General features: G+C 41.0%; 1 protein-coding gene across 3 annotated transcripts; it reads right to left on the reverse strand.

The window, feature by feature from the left end:
* Nucleotides 1-198: 198 nt before the first annotated feature.
* LOC104256734 (core histone macro-H2A.2) lies at nt 199-21,474 on the reverse strand. Of its 3 annotated transcripts, XM_009811273.2 has the most exons (8): nt 21,245-21,474; nt 12,944-13,050; nt 11,380-11,577; nt 9,628-9,738; nt 7,752-7,851; nt 6,725-6,814; nt 4,517-4,691; nt 199-902 (listed from the first exon to the last, which is right to left on the reverse strand). In XM_009811273.2, exons 1-8 carry the CDS (start codon nt 21,414-21,416, stop codon nt 737-739), a joined length of 1,119 nt encoding a protein of 372 aa, XP_009809575.2. In that variant the 5' UTR covers nt 21,417-21,474; the 3' UTR covers nt 199-736. The 3 variants fall into 3 exon arrangements, with proteins under 3 accessions (XP_009809575.2, XP_059676898.1, XP_059676897.1); XM_059820914.1 differs by lacking the exons at nt 199-902; nt 4,517-4,691; nt 6,725-6,814 and adding an exon at nt 7,527-7,584 and having other exon boundaries at nt 7,742-7,851; XM_059820915.1 differs by lacking the exons at nt 7,752-7,851; nt 9,628-9,738; nt 11,380-11,577; nt 12,944-13,050.
* Between the last annotated feature and the right edge of the window lie 853 nt (nt 21,475-22,327).

Raw genomic sequence — 22,327 nt, forward strand, 5'->3', positions numbered from 1 at the left:
CAGCTTTAATTATGTCAGTTACAGCACTATACTTCAGCCAGAAGAGCTGGTTAGTTTTGTGCTGTGTAATACAGCAAGCACTTAATTAAAGAAGCTGCTGCTTTTTTTCTTTTTTTAAGGTGAGAAATTCCCAGAGCAAAAGTAGGGTTTATGACAATAACCACACTTGACACATCTTTTTCTTTTTTTCTTATAAAACAAACAAAATCACCATGAAATATTCTCAGTAATTACAGAGATTATTGTCAGTTAAAAGCAAAACAGAAGCCCCTCATGCATCACTTCTAAAATCCTTTTCCCTTCTCTGTGGGCTGGAGGCAGAAGTTTAACATCTACCCTCATGGGCAGGGAAAAGAGAGCAGAACATTTTCAAGAGCTTTCTTTAAAGTGTGTGTGTGTGTGTCTGTGTGTGTGTGTGAAAAATTCATCACTACAAATCTAAAATGAGGTTACTCTTTAAAAACTTCTAAACTAAAGTAACAAGGGACACTAAAACTCCTGAAAAGAGATGGTAGCTCAATTGCTTAAGGTGATATAAACGGCTAGAGGATGCTGATAGCATGTGGAAATCGGACTAAACCCCTCGCATCTCTAGTCACAGCTCTTCATCAAGTCACAACACATCACACTACTACCACTCCCCCTCCTCATCACATTGAAAAAATAAAACCCACCTCTAATGCTTTTAAAGCTACTCAAGTTTGTTGAAAAATAAAGTTTCATTTGGCTGCCATTGCTACTTAGTGTCTAGCTTGGCCATTTCTTGCACATAGATGCCAATACTTTCACTGTCGAAGAGCAGAAAGTAAATGTTCTTCAAGGAGGAAGAGCTGGTGCCGTCAAAATGCGTGGAAATAGCTCTTAGAGTCACCTGGGCTGCCGTCTGTTTTGGGAAGCAGTTTCTATGTGGTAGGGGAAGAAAACAGAACAAGCGAGTGTCAGCCACCTGTACAAGCATTATGCACACGTGATGCTGAAAGGAACAACCCATAGCTGTACCAACTACAGGCTGCTGTTAAGATAGTGCCAGTTGCAGTTTTGCAATGTGTAAATCCCAGAAGCAAACCCCAAGGTTTTGATAGCAATATTCATCTGCTGCTGTATTAGTTTCCTTGCTGGCATAGTTACTGTTTTCATTAGCTTCTTTTTATAACCAAAGTTTTTTAACGCTCTCCCTTAGAATTAAACTTTTCCGTGCCATGCTGGGCAAGCTAAAAAGTTCAAGGGATGATTATTTTTTTAGCTGAAAACCGAAAAAAACCCCACCACAAAACCACTCCCATCAACTACTTAGCTGACTTCCTCACTCTGTCATTAAAAATACTTTGCTTGAGACTTCAGTGAAAATAACTGAAATTACAACCCCAAACCAAATTAAGGCCAAGACACGTTCATTCAATCATTTTGATGGTAATATTCTCTAAATTAAGGCCAAGACACATTCATTCAATCATTTTGATGGTAATATTCTCTAACCTACAATCTGAAAAGCTAAAAACTACCAGTCTTTACAGTAAGTGGACTTTTCAACAATGTTGACATCTTTTGGGGCACCTGGCCCACATCCTTGAGATTCAAGTTTCTCGGCAGAAGCATTTTTTCCATCTTTAGCATTCTCATACTCCTTTTTCAAGTCACAAAACCATTCAGCTGCAAAACAGTTCCTTCGCCCTCATCTCTGCGCTACAAGGGAACCAGCTGAGAGGACATCGCAAAGAGCACAGTCACTATGAAGGTCAGCTGCTTTGCATCGCTGTTTATATAAAAATACAACTGCTGTAATACTGGACATAATTTCAAGAACTGTTCTACAGTTTGAACTTCATGCCTATCTAATGAAATACTCTACCTTGCGTATGCTCATGCTTAGGAAGGTCTCCACATTGTTCTACTTGTCTAACGCCAAACAGATTTCCTTGACCTAGAAAGCATCCCTTCCTGAAGTGATACGTGTGTGTCTCTGCCACTGACATTTGGAGGGAAGGACACTCTCCTGCATTCCCTGCTGGAGTTTCTCCGCTGTCTGACAATGCTTGTAATAGTTCTGCTGATTTTGCACAACACTGAAGAGTGTCCTGCAGTGCTTGCTACATGAACATGTAGGAAGCCAAGTACCTTGGAGAGTTTGGATGAGACTTTACTGGGACATACTGAATTGTCTGAAGATGAGTTAAGACCCAGCTGAGATTTTAGATGAGTCTTCGGGCATAACTCTGCTGGCTGCTCTTGAGTTTAATGCCTCCTACTTAGATTCTACTGCATGATAATGCTCCAGAGGAAGTTAGATCCATGCCAAAAAAATTGGCCAGCACAACCTAGCCCACATCCTTCCTCTGAGGCAGGTTTACATATAACTTCTCTGCTCCTGAAAAAAGTTTGTCTAACCTATACTTAAAGATCTTGAGTGATGGGGCTACGTCAGAATACACAGATAAGCCATCCCAGCACCTAACAATGCTTACACTTGAAAAATTACGGTATTTCTTTTAATAGCACCCAGAGCTGCCTTTGCAGTGTTTTTTAATTTTCCCCCTCCCTGATAGCACTGTGATGTGCCTTTGTTTTTATTTCCCTTTCTAAGTTTAGTACTAGTCACTTCTCCTTACTCAATTTCATGTTAGTGATTACAGACTACTTACCATACTTATATTAAAAACCATCCAAAAAAGCTTGGAAACTAGTCATCAACAACTGCTGTATCAATAATCACTGTAATCCAAACGATTACTAGCAAACAGATTTTCCTACTTTTAGTCCCTGGACAGCATCTGCAGCAACCCAGCTAATACACCTTTCTGGCAGCAAGCTATCGATAAGGCCTTTCTGAAAATGTTTTTCAGTTAATTTATATCTGCTTCACAGCACAAGTAATTTCATCTGAACTGTATTTCTCTACTTTTTAATGACAAGATCATAGAGGTGAAAAGCCCTGGCACAACTGAGATATCCCATCTGTTACCACCTTATATCAGTTACTGTAAACAGTCCCTAAGACGGGACAGAGGAAAGATAAAAATTCATAGAAGTGATACAGCATAATTTCTGATCTACCCAACAAAACTAGCATTTCTTGTACAGACATGTAGGTGGAATAAAATGACAGCAAAACCATTAAGCGTTATTTGAAAAATTCTGCCTTTTTTCAGACAACTTCGAGGTCCTTTGATAAATAAAGTGTAAAACAGCAGCACCTGGTAAGACTTACTCTATTTTCTGTTAGCAGGAGTAAATCTAAGAGCAAGAGAGTGAAATGGAACTAAGCTGCAGAAGGATCTGCACTAAGACTAATGCTCCAAGACTGGATTATTCTTAGATAATGCTCATAGGAGACATGAAGTCTATAGAGACTATTTCTATTGGCATTAAAAGCTACAGTTCATTTTTGAAAGCTGAACTTTATTACTAAAGAGTAGTAGAACAATTGATTACATTTTGCTTTCACTGAACACTATAAACAAAAATATCTGTGTATAAAGGAAGAAAAATCATTAAAAATTGCACTGCCCCTCTACTTATTCTTTTGTCCTGATCCATAAAAATATTATTTTGTCTTGAAAAGTGTCTGTGTAAAAATAGCATTTTCACCTCCTGTGTTTTCAGTGATGTGTGGTGATTTCACTGATCAAAACACAGTTTTACTTTCATTTTATTCACTGCCGGGCCAATACAACTGGACTGTACTATGTACTCTACTCTTCGGGCATTACTAACAATATCAGTAGTTACATTTCAAATTAAACATAAGCGTGCAAACTCCAACACAAAAGAACAACTTCTGCAGTTAGCAGGGCTTGTGTAAGGTTTGTGTGATGAGAGACCAAGCAAGATTAATGAACTGTTGGTTTAAAAGAAAAGAAAAAAGAAAAAGATAAATACTTTGCATTTCTTAGTCAAGCAGATTTTATTTGCTAGTTATTGAGAAAGAAATGTGTAGTTTCACAGTTGGTTTCATAGTTCCCTTTTTAAAGCAGAACTATATTTGAGAAACGTGGCTTTTCTTTTGAAAGAAAAGATTTTGTGTGACTAGTCTGTTTAATATATATTCTCGGGATGATGTAAGTGAACACCCCACCTTTACCTAACTCAGGCTGCATCAGTGTTACTTGCCTTCAGTATTATGCTGGTATAATCTTATTAGTGCGAATGTATTTTTAATAAGATTCACCACAGCAAAATGGACATAAAAATGGAGGTGGCGCAGGCCCATAGTAGAAGAATGAAAATTACTGCCTAGCAATAGAAAACACAGCAAGTCCACTCAGCTCTCCCGTGGGTTAGCTAATTTCTCTAGATAAAGGCTTTCTGGTCATTCCATGCAAACGCTGCACTTCAAGCTCCTTTAATCTGGAGAAGCACGGTGTCAGACAGCACCTGCCACAGCCCTCTCTGGGGGCAGGGTCAGCCCCTTCCGTGCCACAGACCAGAGGGTACCTCTCTATCCCAGCAGCAGCTCTCTGACAGCTAATTATACCATTGCTACCCGATACAGAATCCTCCTATGCAGAATGAGTCATACCTGCCACTGGGAAACGGGGGGAAAGCCACGGACTTCAACTTCTTGTCTTCTGCGGCTGTTAAGCAGTTCTTTATAGTCTCTTCAAGCTGCTCTTCACACTTGTCTGAGCCCCACTGTGGGATGTGACAGTGGATGACAAACTTTGCTGCTAGGCCGCTAGACTGAGTAAGTGCAGCTAACACAAATGAAAATATAACATTTAGTTTTGAATAGAAACCACCCTGCAATGACCCCTCAATCCAAAGTACTTCTTTAATTACATTACCTCTCCAAAGAACTACATTAGGGATTAAAATATGCCACAATGGCTCACTTGCAATCATAATCTGACTGCCTTGTCATTACTTTTGTGATCAATTATTATTTCTTCGGAGACCAAAAAACCCAGGGCTCATTTGGTTAACACACAGTTATTCGATAATATTTTATAGCTTTCTCATTCAGCATGGCCTCTGGATTTGTTTTATGCAAAGTATCAAAACCTTGCACTGAACACAGTATCATTAATCCCCCCACAGACATTTCTGCAGTGCTGTCACAGCCTGATCTGAATGCTGTGCACAAATATCCTGCATCATCATTACGGCTCCAGAGTGTTAGGGAGTAATATGTAGATCCACTTCACAGCTGGGTAATTTCAGACAATGACATGAAAATCAAAGATGGTTGTTGAAAGTCTCCACCAGTTATGTCCAATTAGGAATCTCAGATTAATTTTCAGAAAGTGTAATGTTTCTCCAGGACCTGCAGAGTCCACAGCAGGCATCAGTTTGCTTTTGTTGCAATTGTGACCATTAGTACTTCTGAAAATCTGCGTCTTGGGAATCTAAGGTTAAACACCCTGAAATTAGCTGTGCAATTAATGCCCAAGAATGAAAAACTTGGATTTATTCACTTGTCCACCGTCATAGAGGAATTCTGTTGCAGGCACAGAGGAATGCTTCACTGTGACACTTAAATTTCAGCCAGAGGAGAAATGTCAGGCCTTTAACCATAGGGAGTGAACTGACTGAAAACAACACAGGTATCCTGTGAGCAGCATTTGAATTCAAGCCTGTTAGGCTGGAGCTCAAGTGTTCGCAGCAGACCTCCAGCGATTAACAACCATCTATTACCACTTGCCTCAAAAGCAGTAGAAGGGGCAATTTCAAACATAGCAACACAACACAGTGCTTGAGAGCATACATTTTCCTATCTATTAAACTAAGATTATCTTCTTTCCTGGGACTGGCTTAATAGCATGAAAGGATTCTGTTGTCTAGTTAAGTAGTGATGTTGACAGAGTAAAGTTATTTCACTTCGATGTTACGGCATGTATTTTTGATTCAAAGCAAAAGTGAAGCAAAGTATCTTGTACAAAATTTCCCCTGTCATTTGAGATTATAAAACTAGGCTATTCATTTAGGAAATGTTAAAAACTAGACTATTTAGTTTCTTGGGTATTGACATACTAAGCCAAATAAGGCACTGGAAGATACTGTAACTTCTCTCCATCTGCCCTCCAGCCGCCTTCAACCCCTATGAATTGGTTTAATTTGTTGACAAAGGAAGACATAATCTCAACCCCCAAACTATTCACTACTACAGAGGTGTTAAACCTTTGAAGGGAGCTCTTCTGCAATCTGTATTTCTATAGTGCAGCTGTAGCGCTTGGGAGAAGAGCAGCAATTGCTCTTCCAAAAAGCATGTCAGTTCTAGAGATCGTATCACGTCTTTATTTGTGTTCAAAGTAAGGTAATTGTTTGGATTATACTGTTCATCAAATATGGATAAAGCAGGATAATTTCTGAACTATCATTGTTCCTATACCTCATGTTAGACTGTGAGCTGTTTCTGATCCTCACTAAGGAATGCGGTACAAAAACAGTACGGGAAAGATGGCACAAAGGTGACAGCACAAGTTTTCCTTAGTTTTTGGACTCTCACAGACAGAAATTGCCTAAGGTAAATTAATCAGCCTGCTGTAACTTATGGTGGCACCTAGAAGCTCAAAGACTGGATATGCACAGCACACAGGTATCCTATTCTTCTTCCTTTTTTTTCCCCTAAGCAGGCTGTCCATATCAGCAACAGCTTCGAACAAGAAATAGAAACATTTACATCATATAAGCAAAGGCACATACATAATAAAGAACAGATCAGCATGTCCAGAGGAAAGAACATATGGAATGAGCTGTTTTCAAAAGAGAGCATAGTATCCTTTTTTACCTTCAGCAACTTCCAAAGGTCCTTGAGATTTGCGAAGCTCTTTCACCGTTTCTAAAAACTCTTTCCCTCCAGCCTTTTCCAATGCCTTACCTGCAAGGACACAGAGCAAAAGGCCTTGGTTTCAAAGTATCAGCATAAAAAAACCCCTCTACCTTATTTAAAAGAAGAACATTGTACACATACTACCCTGTTTCCCTCTATCATCAGCAGCTGAAGTTTATGTTTACCACTCTATCCAGCCACAGATAAAGTTTACTTGTTATTGGTTTTGAAAATCCCTGTATGTTATTACTGGAAATTACTTCAATATATCTTACCTGTAAGTATGCAATCTTACTCTGGCCTATGGCTAAAACAGCGAAGAGTGGGATTTTCAGGACTCAGATTTTCAGCCTCCAAAAATCACCTCAACATACAAACCCTACTACTTTCTGAAATGAACACAGCTGGGATGCCAGTGAAGGTCTTGATCACTGGCTGTATGAAACAATGATCCAAAAGCCTGCTACTGGATTCTATGCCTCTCTATGCGACTGACTGCATATCTCTTTTACCTCCCCATTGCTTCAAATTCCATATTTGTACACCAGCAGTAATAATATTTCCTTATTTCACATGAGCAGTATAAGGCTTTGTACATGAGTATTTCTGAAGTATGTAAAATCCTACAATGAAAAGCATAATTAGAAGAGTTATTAATATATAATTTTCTTCACAGAATTTTCAGAGGCAAATGTAAAAATAATCCAATAAAGACCGCAATGATTATTTACACCTTTGCTGCTCATGTGCTTCAACAAAATTATCTGTGTTTTGATTGTCGTAAGCCATCATTAAAAAAAGATAAATTAGTGATTAGCCTGTTATACCTAGTCAGATCCAGCCTGATTTTCAGAAGTGTTGTAAGTGATATTTTAAGGCCTGGGGAAGATTCAGATGAAACAGGATGGGATCTCAGCAGGCAGCTAGTAGACCAGCTACTGTTCCAACTCTAGATCTGTTTTTTCTGCGTGTAGCAGAGCCTCACCTATTTCCTCCTTGAGGTCTATTTCAGCAGTTGTAGGGTGAACGATGCCTTCTACTTTCATGGAGCCAATATGGCTGATGTCACTCTGTGTCAGAGAAAGCTGTAAAATAATAACAAGAAAGCAGAAAAAAAATAAAATAGTAATCCGAGTGCAAAATCATTTTCATACCAAAAAACTAAAATGAAAGAAGGCTGGATTCAGTCTTTCAGAGATCAGCAGTTTTATTGTGTTTGATATGTGTGATTCTGATTTTTAGCCTTTAATTAATTAATTTGTACACCACTCAGACTGTTTTGTGATATGCCCACAGCTTGGGAGCTTGCTCCAGAAGAAGTTTCTGCTAGAAAATTCATGTTCTAGCATCACGCTCTGAAGAGGAAAGGCTGACTTTGGAAATGCTTTTGTCTAAAGAGAAAAATACTAAAATTAAGAAGCTTTTCTCCTGTAGAAAACACTTGCTCCGGTAAACTACTGTAGGGACTGAGAAGAAGGGCTGAACACTATTCTGATCTATAAAGGCTTCACCACCCAAGTTATTTATTTCCCTTTGACTTCCTCGCATAAATAAAACAAGGAACGCTTTACCCACCCATGCATTTGGATACAGGAACTGGCCAAAACTTGATGTCTTAAGGTGCTCAAAAAAGGCTGCTGCCCAGATTTCACAGCCTCATCACTTTGAGCAACAACAGAGGGCAGAAACCCTAAAAACCATTACAAAGACTTTAGATTTGCTGAACATGTGCCCAGCATGCCTCATTTCTTCCAAGTTACACTGTAGTACTTATGTCAACCAGAACAATAAGCACTGCCCATATCAGAGAAGAAAGTGAGAAGCTGCACAGATTCTGGAGGAACTTAGGACAGGACTGAACTCTAATAAAGGAGATCCAAGTTTCATTTACCTAGGTAGATTACTGCTTTTAGCAATCTTTTGGATCTGGTATGTGTCTGGCCAATTCTAGACCACTGCCTTAGCAAGAGATGGGATCAGGTGGACTGAACACTTAAGTGCAGCTTCATACAACAGGGTATACCATCAGTACAGGGGGCTTACAGAAGCAGTTTCAGGAAGAACACTTTTTCCAGATGACCTTACTATTGGAAATAATAATAATAATAACAACAACAATCATAGTCATAATCATCTTGACTATATCTCAATAGTTGAATCTGTAAGAAAAACTCCAGTTTCATTCAGAGGGTCTAAAAATTAAGGAAGGCAAAGTCTCTCCCTCTTGGTGAATAAGGGGGTGGTGGTGGGGGAAGGGACAGACAGTTGGCTATACACCAAGGACACGCGGGTATTTTGGTGGGACAGTTTTGTAATTCTGGCCAGCCAAGATGTCACAGTCTGTGCTGAGATGGAGAAGTAGGTATGCCCTGCAGCTCTGGTGGGGTTCTCAGTATGAACAGTGAGAGAGCAGCACCCCACAGCCCACTTTCAGATACAGTATCCATGCTTCTGGCACAAACCAACATGTGGAAGTTCTGGGTGATCCTGGGACCTGGCCCGGAAATATTCTTTTATAAATAATAAATAGCCTAGAAGGTTAAACCTGGTTTAGCAGTATGCCAGGCACAACGCAGCTAAGTCCAAACTGAACAAAACTCTAATACAGCTTAGGCCAAGAAATAAATCAGTATAGTTCTCTATAGAGAAGAGAGGCTGACCAGCATTATTCTTGGAAATCTGCAGACATATTTTTTAAGACCCTCTACCATGTCTATGACTTGAGTGAGTTTTGGCCTTAAATTTGGGACCACCAAGGGAGAACATAGAGAATATCTTGTACTGGTGTTAGATCAAAAGCATCCTTCCGTTTATGCTAGGCTCCATTGCTGTGAACCCAATCTGTTATAACTTTGTATTACCTTTTGTCCTGGCACAAGGCTCTTGGAGGACAAGATAGTGAAACCATCCCCAGGTCCATCTTCAGATGTTGAATTTGAAGCTCCTTCTTTTTCACTGTCCTTTTGTTTGTTCTATTTGGGGGGAGAAAAAAGCAAGAAGTCTCAAAGGAAAAAAAAAAATAAATCAACATTTACCATTATTCAGTAATGGACAGATTTAATCAGTTACTACAAATCTCATTTTCTCAGAACAATATATTACTCATAGCCTTTTAATCCCCAAAGATTATGTAACAACAGAAGTCTTCACTGTTTATATAACGCTAAAACATCAGTGGTTCATCTGAGGCATTACATACGTTTGTAGTCACATTAAGAGTTGGGACACCCACATCCATCTGTAGTTTTACTAACAATTAAGGTCGTATTTATGGGTGGGTGTGTGCTAGTTTATTTTTGCTGCTAACAGAGCAGAGCTCATATTAAATCAAACTTAGTAACTTAGTAACCCAATCAAATGCTCCAATCTGAAGGAAAAAACAACTTCACGATCTGAAAAAAAATCCTAAGTCTCAGCTAATGAATCATAAATCTGAATCCATATTGACAGGAGCAAGCCATCACATCTCCATACAAGCAGTCAGAATGACAAAATGAACTAACTAATAGCTGAAGTTTGAATGCAAAATCCCCTTTGTGGGACACACTACTTCATACAGCCTAGCTCCAGAAGCAGCAAACCTGTTCCTACCAGGGCTGCAGCAGCATCTCCTCACATCTCTCAGTATTTGCTTTAAGGTATGTCAAGAACATACCTGTCTTCCTAACAAGTCCCAAACTCTGCATGTGCACAATTCAAAGTAAGGTGGTAGCGGAGATCAATACAGAGAGGCATCCTATTAAGCATCCCATTAAGCAACTCCGTTTTCTTTTTAAAAGTTGTTTCTGCATATTCTCAGCTATGGAAATGTATTAAAGCTTAGAGGCATCCAGAAAGGTGTGCTTAACGCAAGTTTAAAAAGCTTAGGTCAAAGCTTAATATCATTAATCCTACCCAATCAAAAATTTAGCAATGTTTTAAGACGCATGCTCTGGAATGACAAGCCAAGAGCACTGATCTGGGTTACTGCTTTACCAAATGAAACCATTTTGGATGGTGATAGAGGATGGGCAACCGTAAGGGAAGGTGCAGTGATCAAGTTCCAATTCCTTTATTCTTCTCACAACTCTTAAAAACCATTAACAACAGCACACCTAAGAACACATGGAGCAAAGAGCTTGTCAAAATGACATTGATGTACCATGTCAGGACAAGTTCTCTGGACAGTGAAAAATCTTTAACAGCAACTCGGTAACCATACAAGGCTGAAGGTGTGACATCTCTCAAGTAGAAAGTGTTTTAAAATACAGCTTCCTTTATCTTTTAAAAAAGATAGAGTTCACTGCCACACAGTTAGTGTGGAGATGAAGAGATTCTACACAGTTATCAAGAAAGTATTGCAAAGGGTGACACGGAAATCTGAAAAGTTTCCCTCAAAGCTTTAAAGGTTTTTGTTATGAAAATTCATTACAAAAATACTGTGTTTGCCTTTATTTCTAAAGTTTAGAGAAAAAAAAGTCCTGGTGTGTCTATTATCAACTCCTAGCTCCCATTTCCAGTTGTTACAAGTAAACAGTGCAGAAGCGCTCATTTATTCCTCCTAATAATCTTAGTTGGTTTTGATCCACTCCCTCTCCCACACCTCTGGAATCTGGTATCTGGCTCATGCTTACCTTTTTGGGTGTCCGGGCCTTGGTAGACTTTGCCTTCTTCCCACTCTTTTTGTTCACCATGGATTTCCTTCCCTTCTTCTCAGGAGTAGGTGAAAGGATGGTCTCAGATTTGCCTTTGGCACCCCGTTTCTTGGCTAGAAGCTCCGGCTGAATTCTGGGCAGGACACCTCCACTTGCAATAGTCACACCTTTTAGCAACTGCAAGGAGAAGCAGTGTAAAGGAGCACATTACAGATTCTCTTAGTCTGCACCCAAGCTATTTTTGCTGACAATATTACACATACGCAAGTAGAGTCCACACTTCCCAAAGCATTGCACCTCGTCCCTTTATCATGGGGGAAAAAAAAAAAAAGAAACAAAAACTATAAGGGAGAAAATCCACAATAACAAGAAACCTGCCAGGTCACAGCAAGGTCAGCCAGCACATCCCAGAGAACTCTGGTACTGTACAGGTCAGGCACTGTCTTTGGTGCATACCTGTCTTCGGTGACTCACAAGCAGTGAGTCAGGGTAAGAGGAGATGACAAGTGCCTGCAGGCTACTTAAAAAAAATGATTGCACCACAGCCCTGCTCAAAGAAGGACTGGTTGTAGATCCCTTTGGCAGGGAAACAGATTCAGTGAGAGCAAGCATGAGCCCCAAGAACCTGCTTTGCAGAGGTGAACAATAGGAATGGGCTGTGATTTTAGGTGGAGGAGAAAATCTGGCTAATTCCTAACGGACAACAGTCGATCCAGTCCCCAGTTCACAGGCCAGTGACCAGCACCATGGAGCAGGGAATGGGCTGGTAGCGTTAGCATGCTTTTCCCTCTCTCCTGTCCTCTGTTCTGATTTCTCAGTCCCCTTGACTGGAAACAGACCTAGATGACTTCATGGGCACCACATTTTCATTATTTAAAGCAGTCAAATTAAGTGCAGGAATCTTTCAAAGTGTGAATGATGTCATCCTTCTTCACATGGGGCCAACCAAGAAGAGAGCCTCTGATGCTGACTGAACCTTTCCGGTACCCCTGAATGCTGCAATTCACAGCCCATGCCATGATCTCTCTTCTCACTCAACAAGTTTAGCAGAATTGATCCCACAAGTGATCCTTGGAGTCAGAGCACTGCAAACCATAGTCTGGGTGCTAATGGGATCTGGGCATACGGAGGGAGAGGCAGTCCTGGAGGCAGCAATAGCAGAGAGTCAGCCTACCCAAGATGGGCCTCACAGACAGTGTAATAGCAAACACACATTTCTACAGCTTTTGGGAAAAGGTCTTTCACATGACCCATTTTCTCTGAGTATTGGATGTCCCTGAGGAAAAAATTAAGCATCAAGTTTACCCGCTTCAACAGGACTCATAGGCTACGAAAGAAGCAAAATTTATATCCAGAGGATTTAAGATGACATATCTCAGAACCTTCTTTTTTGTTTGCTTTTATTCAAGTGGGCACAATCTTGCCTTCTTCTGCTCTAATAACTGTGTTCTCATTCACGTGTCAGACTAAACTGTTTACTAAACTGTTTCTAACCTTCCCTGGCTCCAGCATGCAACTCTCGCAGTGAAGTATAAACGGGTACCTGATTCAGTTCCTCATCATTTGCAACTGCCAGGAGGATGTGTCGGGGGGCAATTCTTCCTTTCTTGTTGTCTCGTGCTGCATTTCCTGCTAATTCTAGAATTTCAGCTGTAAACACATTGAGGTAAAAATGAGTAACAAAAATGCAACTTATGCACACCCTAGGTACACATTTTATGTTCCTTCTTAATAGCTATTTACCTTTTCAGGGGTGTTTCCCAGTTTAAATGGTCTTTGCTACAGAAAGGCAGAAACCAAACCACACTCAATATATTTGTAAATTTACGCAAAATAATTTGTCCTTCCTAATTGCCTAAAGGTTAGCTAGCAGAAAATATGCTAAGCTTGGTGCACATAGCTTCTTTTACAAGTCCCAGGTCAGAATTCTCTTTCAAAAAAACCAAGAAACACCCTACAAAAATGTACATCGGCAGTAATCCTGTAATACTAAAACAGTAAAGCATGCAGTGAAACCCCAAACCTAGTACAGACAGTTCTGACAAAACAGCAAGGATTCTCAGGACCAGGTAAGACAAAGACTGAGGTGCATTTAAAGAAATACTTTGAAAGCCAACGAACTAGCCAGGCAATGCTGCAATTCTGCATTAAAGGGCATTGAAAAATCTGTGAGAAGCTTCATTTCAGAACAAGATACGAAAGGTTTGACTTAGAGGCAAGCAGAGACAACATACGAGCTTCAATGCGTGAACTATTGGTAGAATGTTTCTTCTGAATCTCCGAAAACAGGTCACTTCAAAAGTAGTTTCTCTAAATTTGCAATAACATTTATACTGTGACTATAGTCACTGAGCTTTTTCTAATTGTTATAGAGGAAACACAGACATGTCTTTCTGAGTTTATTTAAACTGTAGCAATCAGTATAATGCATTAACTTACACAGTTTGGCCCCTACTCAGAAGCTACTTGTCATGTAAGAACTCTACTGAAACACTGAGAAGGAAGGAGAAAGGAATGTTTTGCTCCAAATAATCATAAAAATCATATTCACACCTTGTTTCATTGTAAAAGTATCCAGTGTCCCTGCCTTCTGGTTTTTGGTTTTGTATTTACATCTGTCAGTAACAGGGGTAAGAAAGTTACAGCCCATCAGTGTCCTATTAATGATATCTTACTCCTTTTCATCAACTAAATAAAGAACTGTAACTGTTATAAAAAAGAAGAACTTTCACGGAAAATCTGGTAGAAATCTACATAATGCTTTCTGGCTAAAATCCAAAGGATTTCAACAAGAGGTTTAGCTCTCCGTTCATGGGCAAAATACAAGCTTTCAATTTCACTCAGTTACAACAACAAAAGTGCATACTTGTCAACCAGTTTTCACTACTATACAGCATACATACTTAACTGAATGTTGGAGACCTAAAAGCCATTGTTTGGAATTTTGTGCATATTCACAGTGAATTGTTTAAGAAAGAGACAGTGTCTGCTGAAAATTTTCACCATTATTCATGCAAAACTTTCAAGAAACATTATCAAAGCTGCAAAGACAAGCACTTAAATTTTAGGAAATATTAGAACTGTGGTTGCGGTAACTAGGCCACTGCCATGAGGACAAAGCAGTGTGCGATCGGACAATCAGAAATAGTATCACACCACAGATACACACTAGGCCTACATTAGAAGTTAGGGCAGAAACCTTGGCTCTGGCATTTCCTGACTTCGGAGTGTTCAACTTGGACTTTAAAGAAGGAGACTGAAAAGAGATCCTGCATAATCCAGCTATATTCACCCCTGTGGGGGCTGCAGGGCTGGAAGTTTCAGACCCTACTCCCAGACCTCTGCCAGTGGAGCTAACGCAGCAGCAGACAGCAAGAACAGATTGCCATCCATTGTGCCGACCAGCATAAAGCAAGAAAAGAGACTCAGGCTTCTCCAGTGGGTTTTGCAGATTGGTGCTGATAGCAGAGGAAGATCGCATCGGGGGGAAAAAGAAAAAAAAAGGCAACACATACTTACCTGCATGGTAACTGAAGTTCTTTCAGATGTGCCAACAATAGGCACACCCTGCTACCTGTGTGCTCACCCCACTTCCCCAGGTTCTGGGTCCTTTGGCCAGCAGCATCCTGATGGTGCACTCAAATGTCCTCTGCCTAATGTTAAGAGCAAAAAACGCAGAACACTCAAATGCCAGCCCTCTACCACAGGACACCGGGAAGAAGGGAATCCAAGGCAGAGATGATGTATGGCAGACTCTGGAATATGCATATAACTTATCAAAGGATGCGAATTATTTGCATAGGTAAATAATTGCCTTACCTCCTTCTACCGATTGTCTATATGCATATTTTTCTAATGCTGGAGGCAAGAACTCAGTCTTAAGAATACGAAATGGCACTTGCAAAATGCAACATCAAATCTGGAGGCTTCAGTTATCACATCCTTGGCTGATAAGAACAGACTCCTAAAGAAATTGCTTTACATTTCAAGTAGAAACATCTTGACAGCTGAGGTTACCTAAACTCTAAGGAGACTAGTCTGAGAATATAGGTCCTATAACAAAGTCCTATACTATAACAAGCTCTCTTGAAATGGGGCATCTTGATATTCTCAGACATAAGTTGGTTTTACTTTACGTCCTCTCAGCAGCAGACATTAAGAATTAAAGTGAAATCCAAAATAATCTTGCTTCCCTCAAGACTCAAAATCCACACAAGATGCCTCCACACTGGAAGCACAACTTCAAAATCAGACATCTTCAGTGCAGATAGCTAAAAGCTCATTTATGCACTCCACAGTTCACCTTAGCCTCAGACAGACATCGAACGTATGTCAACAGAGTAACGCTCAGATCTGTCCACTGACTCTACACAACACCCAGTCTTTTCTCCTATTTGATAAGCACTCGCGACCAGGGAAGAACATAACTGTCTTCCAACCGACACAAGCGGTAGCCAAGCTATGGCCTGAATGAGATTACATCTTCTCATCCTGTGACATAGAGGAAAAAGAGGTTTCTTTAGCTGATGGATCAATAGATTTGGAGTATCTGGGAACTAAAAGCAACATAGCCAGGCCAAAGCTGTTTGTTCAGCTGAGCTCAGCCTGCTTTTGTGAAGTGCTTAGCTGGACTGATAAAAAAAGACATAGGAGAACTACTGATAGCAGAATCGGAAAGATTTCAGACAGGTTATCTTGTTTTCCACTTCCCCTTTAGGATAAGTTTTGACAGTTGCTGTTACACTACCATGTACGAATCTACCCAGTAATACCTTTGCTCTGAAAAGACGTATCAGATGATGGAGTCCGTGGTCCTCCATTTGCAAGTGGAAAAGTATCTGCTCGATTTGTCTCTCGATGGCAGATGAGTGAAACAGACAGAGGAGTATGCCAGCTGATGTCCTTTGAAGGAGGAAGTATTTGCTGGTGTTGTGTTCTGCCCTAATTTAGAGAAGATGGCTTTCCATCGACATCTTCCGTGAGTTCCTCTGACCAGCACACCATTCACATGTCTTCTGGATCCTAAACAAGAGGCATCTGTGTTCTTTGCCTACATTTTGCGAAGGTGCATTATGGGACACATGCAGTTGATGTTCGATTTAGATGATGATGACTGTTGTCAGCCCTGTGCACGCTCAGAGCATAGTCTGGCATGCATCTGTTGCAAAGTCCATAAATCCAATGGGACCGAGGCCAATTTTTCATGAAGTTTTAACTCTGAAGCCAGTGGAGCCCAACACTGTTCCAGTAAACACAACCTTCTGGATAGGAATTAAGCTGCAGTTTTGCAATATGATTTTCAAGCCTAAGATATAAAACAGCATAGAGAGATTATAAAAAAAAGCCTTAGAACACTGATGAGATTGTCTTCACATTAGCTAATCAGTCGGGGTAAAAGTACCTCTTCCTGAGATACAGTGCGGTGATTGCTGGCATTTTAACAATGGGCTTGATAAGCCAAAGCGCAGATTTGGTGTTGGTAACGGCTGTGGGGTGCAGCCACAATCAATCTTGCATAAAAAGGGAAAAAATGGGGATCTAGTAGCTCGTGACACAGAATGCATACCAAAGCCAAAAGGCAGTCTGAACCACGTGGCAACTGGGAATAAGGACGCTCAAGATGTATATGCACCACCCGGATGATGCTGGTCAAGAGGCTCAGTGCTTCAGGGCACCACAAACACAGGCCATCAACAGACCAGGTGCACAGCTGATGGCTCACAGGAGAATCGCGGGTCCATGCTAGGCCCTGGATGAATGCAATCAGACAGCTCTGGCCCTGACTGGCCCTTCCAGCCTCATCCACCTTGCCCCTATCCCAGCCATGACTTGCTTTCCCAGCTCCATAGCCCATTCTCCTTCCCTCGGCAATCCACACCTGAGACTCCTATCTCAGTTGCCTTTCCTGGACAGACAGCCTCCGTTTCTCCCATCTACTCTTCTCAGTTGTAGCAATACTCAGCTTCAATCTTCCTTTCAAGGTTCTTCATTATAAGCACGCCCTCCATCCAATCCTTGGCCTATGCCCTATTTTTCCAACTTACTCTCCAGCTTCTTGGCAGGATTTTTGGACACGCCTTGCCATTTATTTGCCCACTGGTCATCAGTTCAGCTCTCCCCACGACCCAGATCCATCCCTGGCTCTGTCTCTAACATCAATATTCTTCTCCCATAACCACTGTCTCCCCAAAATGTTATGATCTGTTCCCAGCCTCCCTCTTTGACCAATGTGGAACCTGTTCCCAGTTTCCCAGTCTGCTTATCCAGTTAATTCCAGCCTGCCCTTCCCATCTCCTGAACAGTAAGTAGGATTAGCCTCTCCTTCAACTCCTATTCACGTACTCTCTGCCTCCAGTCCCAGACCTCTTGCCACCCACCGCTGTGCAGCTTTTACCTTCACATCAGAGACCTTCCTCCCCTGCGCTGCCCGGTACTGCTGAGACCACAGAAAGCCCGCTCCCTGCTCTCAGTGCTGTGACCAGGAGCAGCCAGGGACAGCAGTGAGAGAGAAAGTCCTTCTGAGCACCTGTAGCCACAAGCTGAAGCATGCTCAGCCACTGTGTGGAGTGGCCCATGTGCAGTCCTGTCACACGTGGGAGCTGAGAGGTTGAGGCACGCTCTGTCACCCTGGGGGGACGATGCATAGGCAGCCTGGGCAGCACTGGGAGCTGAGAGAGGCTGGAGCATGCTCAGTGAGGACAAAGTCTTGCGAGATTTTAGCTGTTAAAAAAATCAAAGAAGTCTCTGCTGAGCATGAGCAACCCATGTTTTTTCAAAGTTACAGCTTGGCCAAAGAAAGCAGATTTCTCTGAGATGGCAGAGACCACCCTTCCCCTTTCATAAAGCATCAAGTCTTTGCTCAAGCGCAGAGAAGCACCCAGGCATTTAGAGAAGTTCTCATGAATGTTTTAACATAACAAAAAAACATAGTTCAACCTGCTTCCGTGAAACAGTTAAAGAACCAGACTCCCTTACTCCCACTCTCCCAGATTTAGCCTGAAGCAGTTCCTCTGTATGCAGGCTTTCAGCCTGAGTAGCCACCATTTCATAGTTGCAAGTCCATACGAGAAAACTGGAATTTGTAATAGGAAGCATCAGGGAATGTTAAGAAGTGTTACCAGTTTGATAGATAATACCCCCCTTGACAACAGCCTTGGAAAACCACATTTTGTTTCTAAAGGCTTCCCAAAACCAAAGACTATATTCACGCATACATATTAGAAATAACTAGATTAGCAGGGTTAGATGTTGCAACACTTTTTTAATTGAACTATCCACCTTTGTAATCTTTTCAAACAAAACTCTGGATAGAGCACAGAAACTTTGGTTTGGAAAAACCACTATCCACAAGCAACAGGTGTTTGCTCGGAAGCATTACTCCATTCTATTACAATACGTACAGGGTTGGGGCAAGATGGGGTTCTCTCTCTGCTGAACCAAGCAGCTTAAAATAGCATTCCCTTACAATTTATGAGGCCTCCCAGCCTACACATCCAGCAATTTTCTTGCCTGGTTGACTATATGTTCTTTTTTTCTAAAACAAAGTGTAGGCCCACACATAATCTGCCCTTACCATATTAATGACTTAAATTAAACTGTGCTTACTAGCCAGAAGCAGAGCCAAGATATACACTGTTCTAGTTCAAATAATAGGTAAACAGTGCTGTGCTGTATGTTACAAAAAGATGACCACAACTCAGTCTGCACTACCAAAGTGCTGCATATACCAGATGTGCTGTTGACAATTTATTACTACACCTTGTAGCAATTGCCACAGCTCAGAACAAGCATCTCCAAATGTTTATCCTAGAAACTCCTTTGAATGTTACGGATCCCTGTGGAGCGGGAAAAGAAAAAAAAATATTCCTTCCCAGACTGAAGGTCAGCAGAGTCACTATGCAGCACGTTATTCAATTATAAAAGTTAGTGCAATTTCCAAAACCCATGTAATATGGTTTTCATCTTGCAATACCCAGACATCCAGAAGTCTGTAGATGACTTCTAAGTGATTCACAATCAATGATAAAGTAAAGCAAACACACCTTGCTATAGAGAAATTCATATTTATGACATTCCTGAAGAGGCCTGAACCTCCACTAGAAAACATACAGAGGCCTACCAACAAAAACAAGGTTGAAAAATCACTGTAGTAGAGCAGGGGAGCTACGAGAGCTATGAGTCCTCTGTCTCCACCTTTTCCCCTAACTCCCTGCAGCCCCTGAAGCATCCCTGCTGAGTAGCACTCCATGTTGCAGACAGCTAAACAAGCTCTGCAAGTCACGGACTTCCCCGGTACAGCAAAATTGCACTGAGAGAGAGATTTCTGCAGTTACAAGACTTCATTTTTAATGTATGAAACTGGATTGCACAAATATGAGTACACGTATGTTCTTAATGAAGTGAAAGATCTCCAAAATCCCTTAGAGATCTGATCTTTCTCTATGATTAAACAATCTTAATATAAACATGTTTGTTCTTACACAGTAAAAAAATAAAATAAAAATCAAACGAGTAGGAGAGATGGTCACCATCTTGGATTTTGATTCTGCTTTTCAGAGGTGTTTTGTTTTATTTTAAAACCAGCTCCTTTTCTGGACTTATTTCTTGAAGGAGCTGGGGGTGAACATAAATGCAAGCTTAAACATTTTGTTTACATTTCTTCCAAATAAGCAATACCTTTTCACTCCAATTCCAGAAGTAGCCTCAGAAAAAAAAATAAATCAATTCTCATCCTGCAATTAATCAGCACAAATGTGGAAGTTTCTGTAACATGCTATTAGGCATCATCAGAATTTAATTTTAATAGTGAAATTATCACTATTTCAGTTTTTCTCCACAACTTTGAAAGAAAAAACTGCTTTTATTGTTTGGTAGTGAGAACAGGCTTTCATGTGTGAAGAAGACAGCAATGTTTATATAAAGACTGGCATGCTGTTATACGGACAACCAGGCTCCATGTAAGCTTCTTCCATGGCGCTTTGGCAATAAACTATGCTCCTGAAACACAACTCACTCAACTAATTCCATCCAGGCTGATGACTCCTCACAGATTCTGTAATGCACCTCAGTCTTGATCTGTAACACCTAAGTAACCTGAACCAGAATCCTCCCTGCACCGGGTGTTGTAACAATTTGCCAAGGTGCTATTTTCCACAAACAATTACATAAGAAACCGAGCAGATACGATTGTAGGATAGTCTGAAATATTGCAATACATCACGGTATATTGCAGCGTATTGTATCACCACATGACACCTGCCCACTCCTCTGAAGTCAGTTTCAGAAAGGAAGGGAAAAGAAAACTCAGCGTATGTGGGAAGATTTAAACCCTGACACAGTTCCTTTATACATTTAGGCAAGCCAAAAGGATTTTAAAAATACAAATGAACAACCTCCATATTTCGTAACACTTTGACACTGTTCTGCAAGGAGAAATGCAGCCAGCAAAACAGAGTTTGTTCACTTAAAAAGCTCAGTAGATATATAAGGTGGGTTTGCTTTTTTTTCCCCTCCTGTTATTCACATCCAGGCGTATCAAAAGCCTAATTCATATCAGTTTTCTCTTAGACAGAAACTACCTAGATGCGACTCCTCACTCTGCAAAGCAATAAAAAATAATCCTTCCAGCTAGTGACCAAGCATGGTGCCTCGAAAGGAGAAAATTTCTACCATAAGCCTCTTCAAGAAACAAATCACTCTCCTTAGGATTTTAAGCACATTTCAACAAATCCTGCACTTGCAGAGCCTGATTTTCAAAAGTGCTGAACACATTCACATCCCATCCCATGGATATCCCTGGCTTCTGCGTGTGATCAGCACTTCCAGGATCAGGTTCTTGGTTTACCTGCTAGGTACTCTATGACGGCTGCCATGTAAACCGGTGCTCCAACACCTATCCGGTACTTGTACGTTCCTTTCTTTAAGTAGCGCATCATCCTGCCCACAGGGAAAATAACGCCCGCCCTGCTTGAGCGTGAGAGTTTGGACATTTTCTTCTTCCCACTTCGGCCCGACATCTTGCAGCTTTGTGCTTTTCAATTTGCTGGTGATTCTTATTCCCTTGCTCCAATCCAAAAGCTGCAAGAGAAAAGAAATGGGATTGGTGTTCAGCGTGTGAGAAACATCTTTATACATTACCCTGCTCTTCCAGAAGAAAAAAAATCCACACCCATTCTCAATACCTGTTAAAGCTGAGGCATTACTCATTAAAAGTTGGATAACTGGAACAATAGCTATAGCTTTTCTTTTGACTACTGCACTGTCAGTGTAGCGATAGCACAGAAAAAGTGGTTTGGAGAATATAAAAAAAAAATAAAAAATTCAAATGTACATTAAATTACTCTTTAAAAAACAAACAAACAAACCAAAAAAACCAAACCACAAATCACACCAAGGCAGACATCCACAGCATGGAAGATTTCCATGCTGACTGTTAAGTTTAGCATGTTATAAACAGCTGAGAAGAACCGGCATAAAACATTTTCAGCATTAAACAAGCTGAAAAGCAGATACTGGCGCCACCTATAAGTAGCGGAAGTTGTCCTGCCGGCACAGGAGAAGCTAAAGCCTACCTACAAACACACTGCTTCTTCACAGGTCTTTTCTACAGGGAATTTCACATGCATGGCTGAAGAGGAGAAGCAGGCAAGCAGCTATTCTTCATGCACCTCCCCTCGCAGTGCTCTGGCTTCAGGAACTGGGCCCCAGGGGGCCAGCTCACAGGCTTCACTGCTTCCATAATTTTCCCCAGATCACCTTCACAGCAGCTCCTGGGAGCCCCAGAAACCTTCCTCCACGGAGCTAAGGGGAGGTCTTTAATCTCCTGTCTTAAAAGGACTGGCTACCAGGTTTTTCTGTGAATCAAGCTCCCTGAAGATGTGGTTTTTCCCTGCATTAAGAGCTGATCTAGTCTATACATAAGAGCAAA

This window comes from Gavia stellata, chromosome 9 (genome assembly GCF_030936135.1).
Source record: "Gavia stellata isolate bGavSte3 chromosome 9, bGavSte3.hap2, whole genome shotgun sequence".
In the NCBI taxonomy this organism is placed as follows: Eukaryota; Metazoa; Chordata; class Aves; order Gaviiformes; family Gaviidae; genus Gavia; species Gavia stellata.

Excerpts from the sequence above, each read along its gene's own strand:
- LOC104256734 (XM_009811273.2), bottom strand. The coding sequence starts at position 21,416 with ATGTCGGGCCGAAGTGGGAAGAAGAAAATGTCCAAACTCTCACGCTCA. Across the intron at positions 11,578-12,943 it reads ATGATGAGGAACTGAATCAG|TTGCTAAAAGGTGTGACTAT; the intron begins GTACCCGTTTAT and ends TTCTCCTTGCAG. Across the intron at positions 9,739-11,379 it reads AGGCCCGGACACCCAAAAAG|AACAAACAAAAGGACAGTGA; the intron begins GTAAGCATGAGC and ends CCCCCCAAATAG.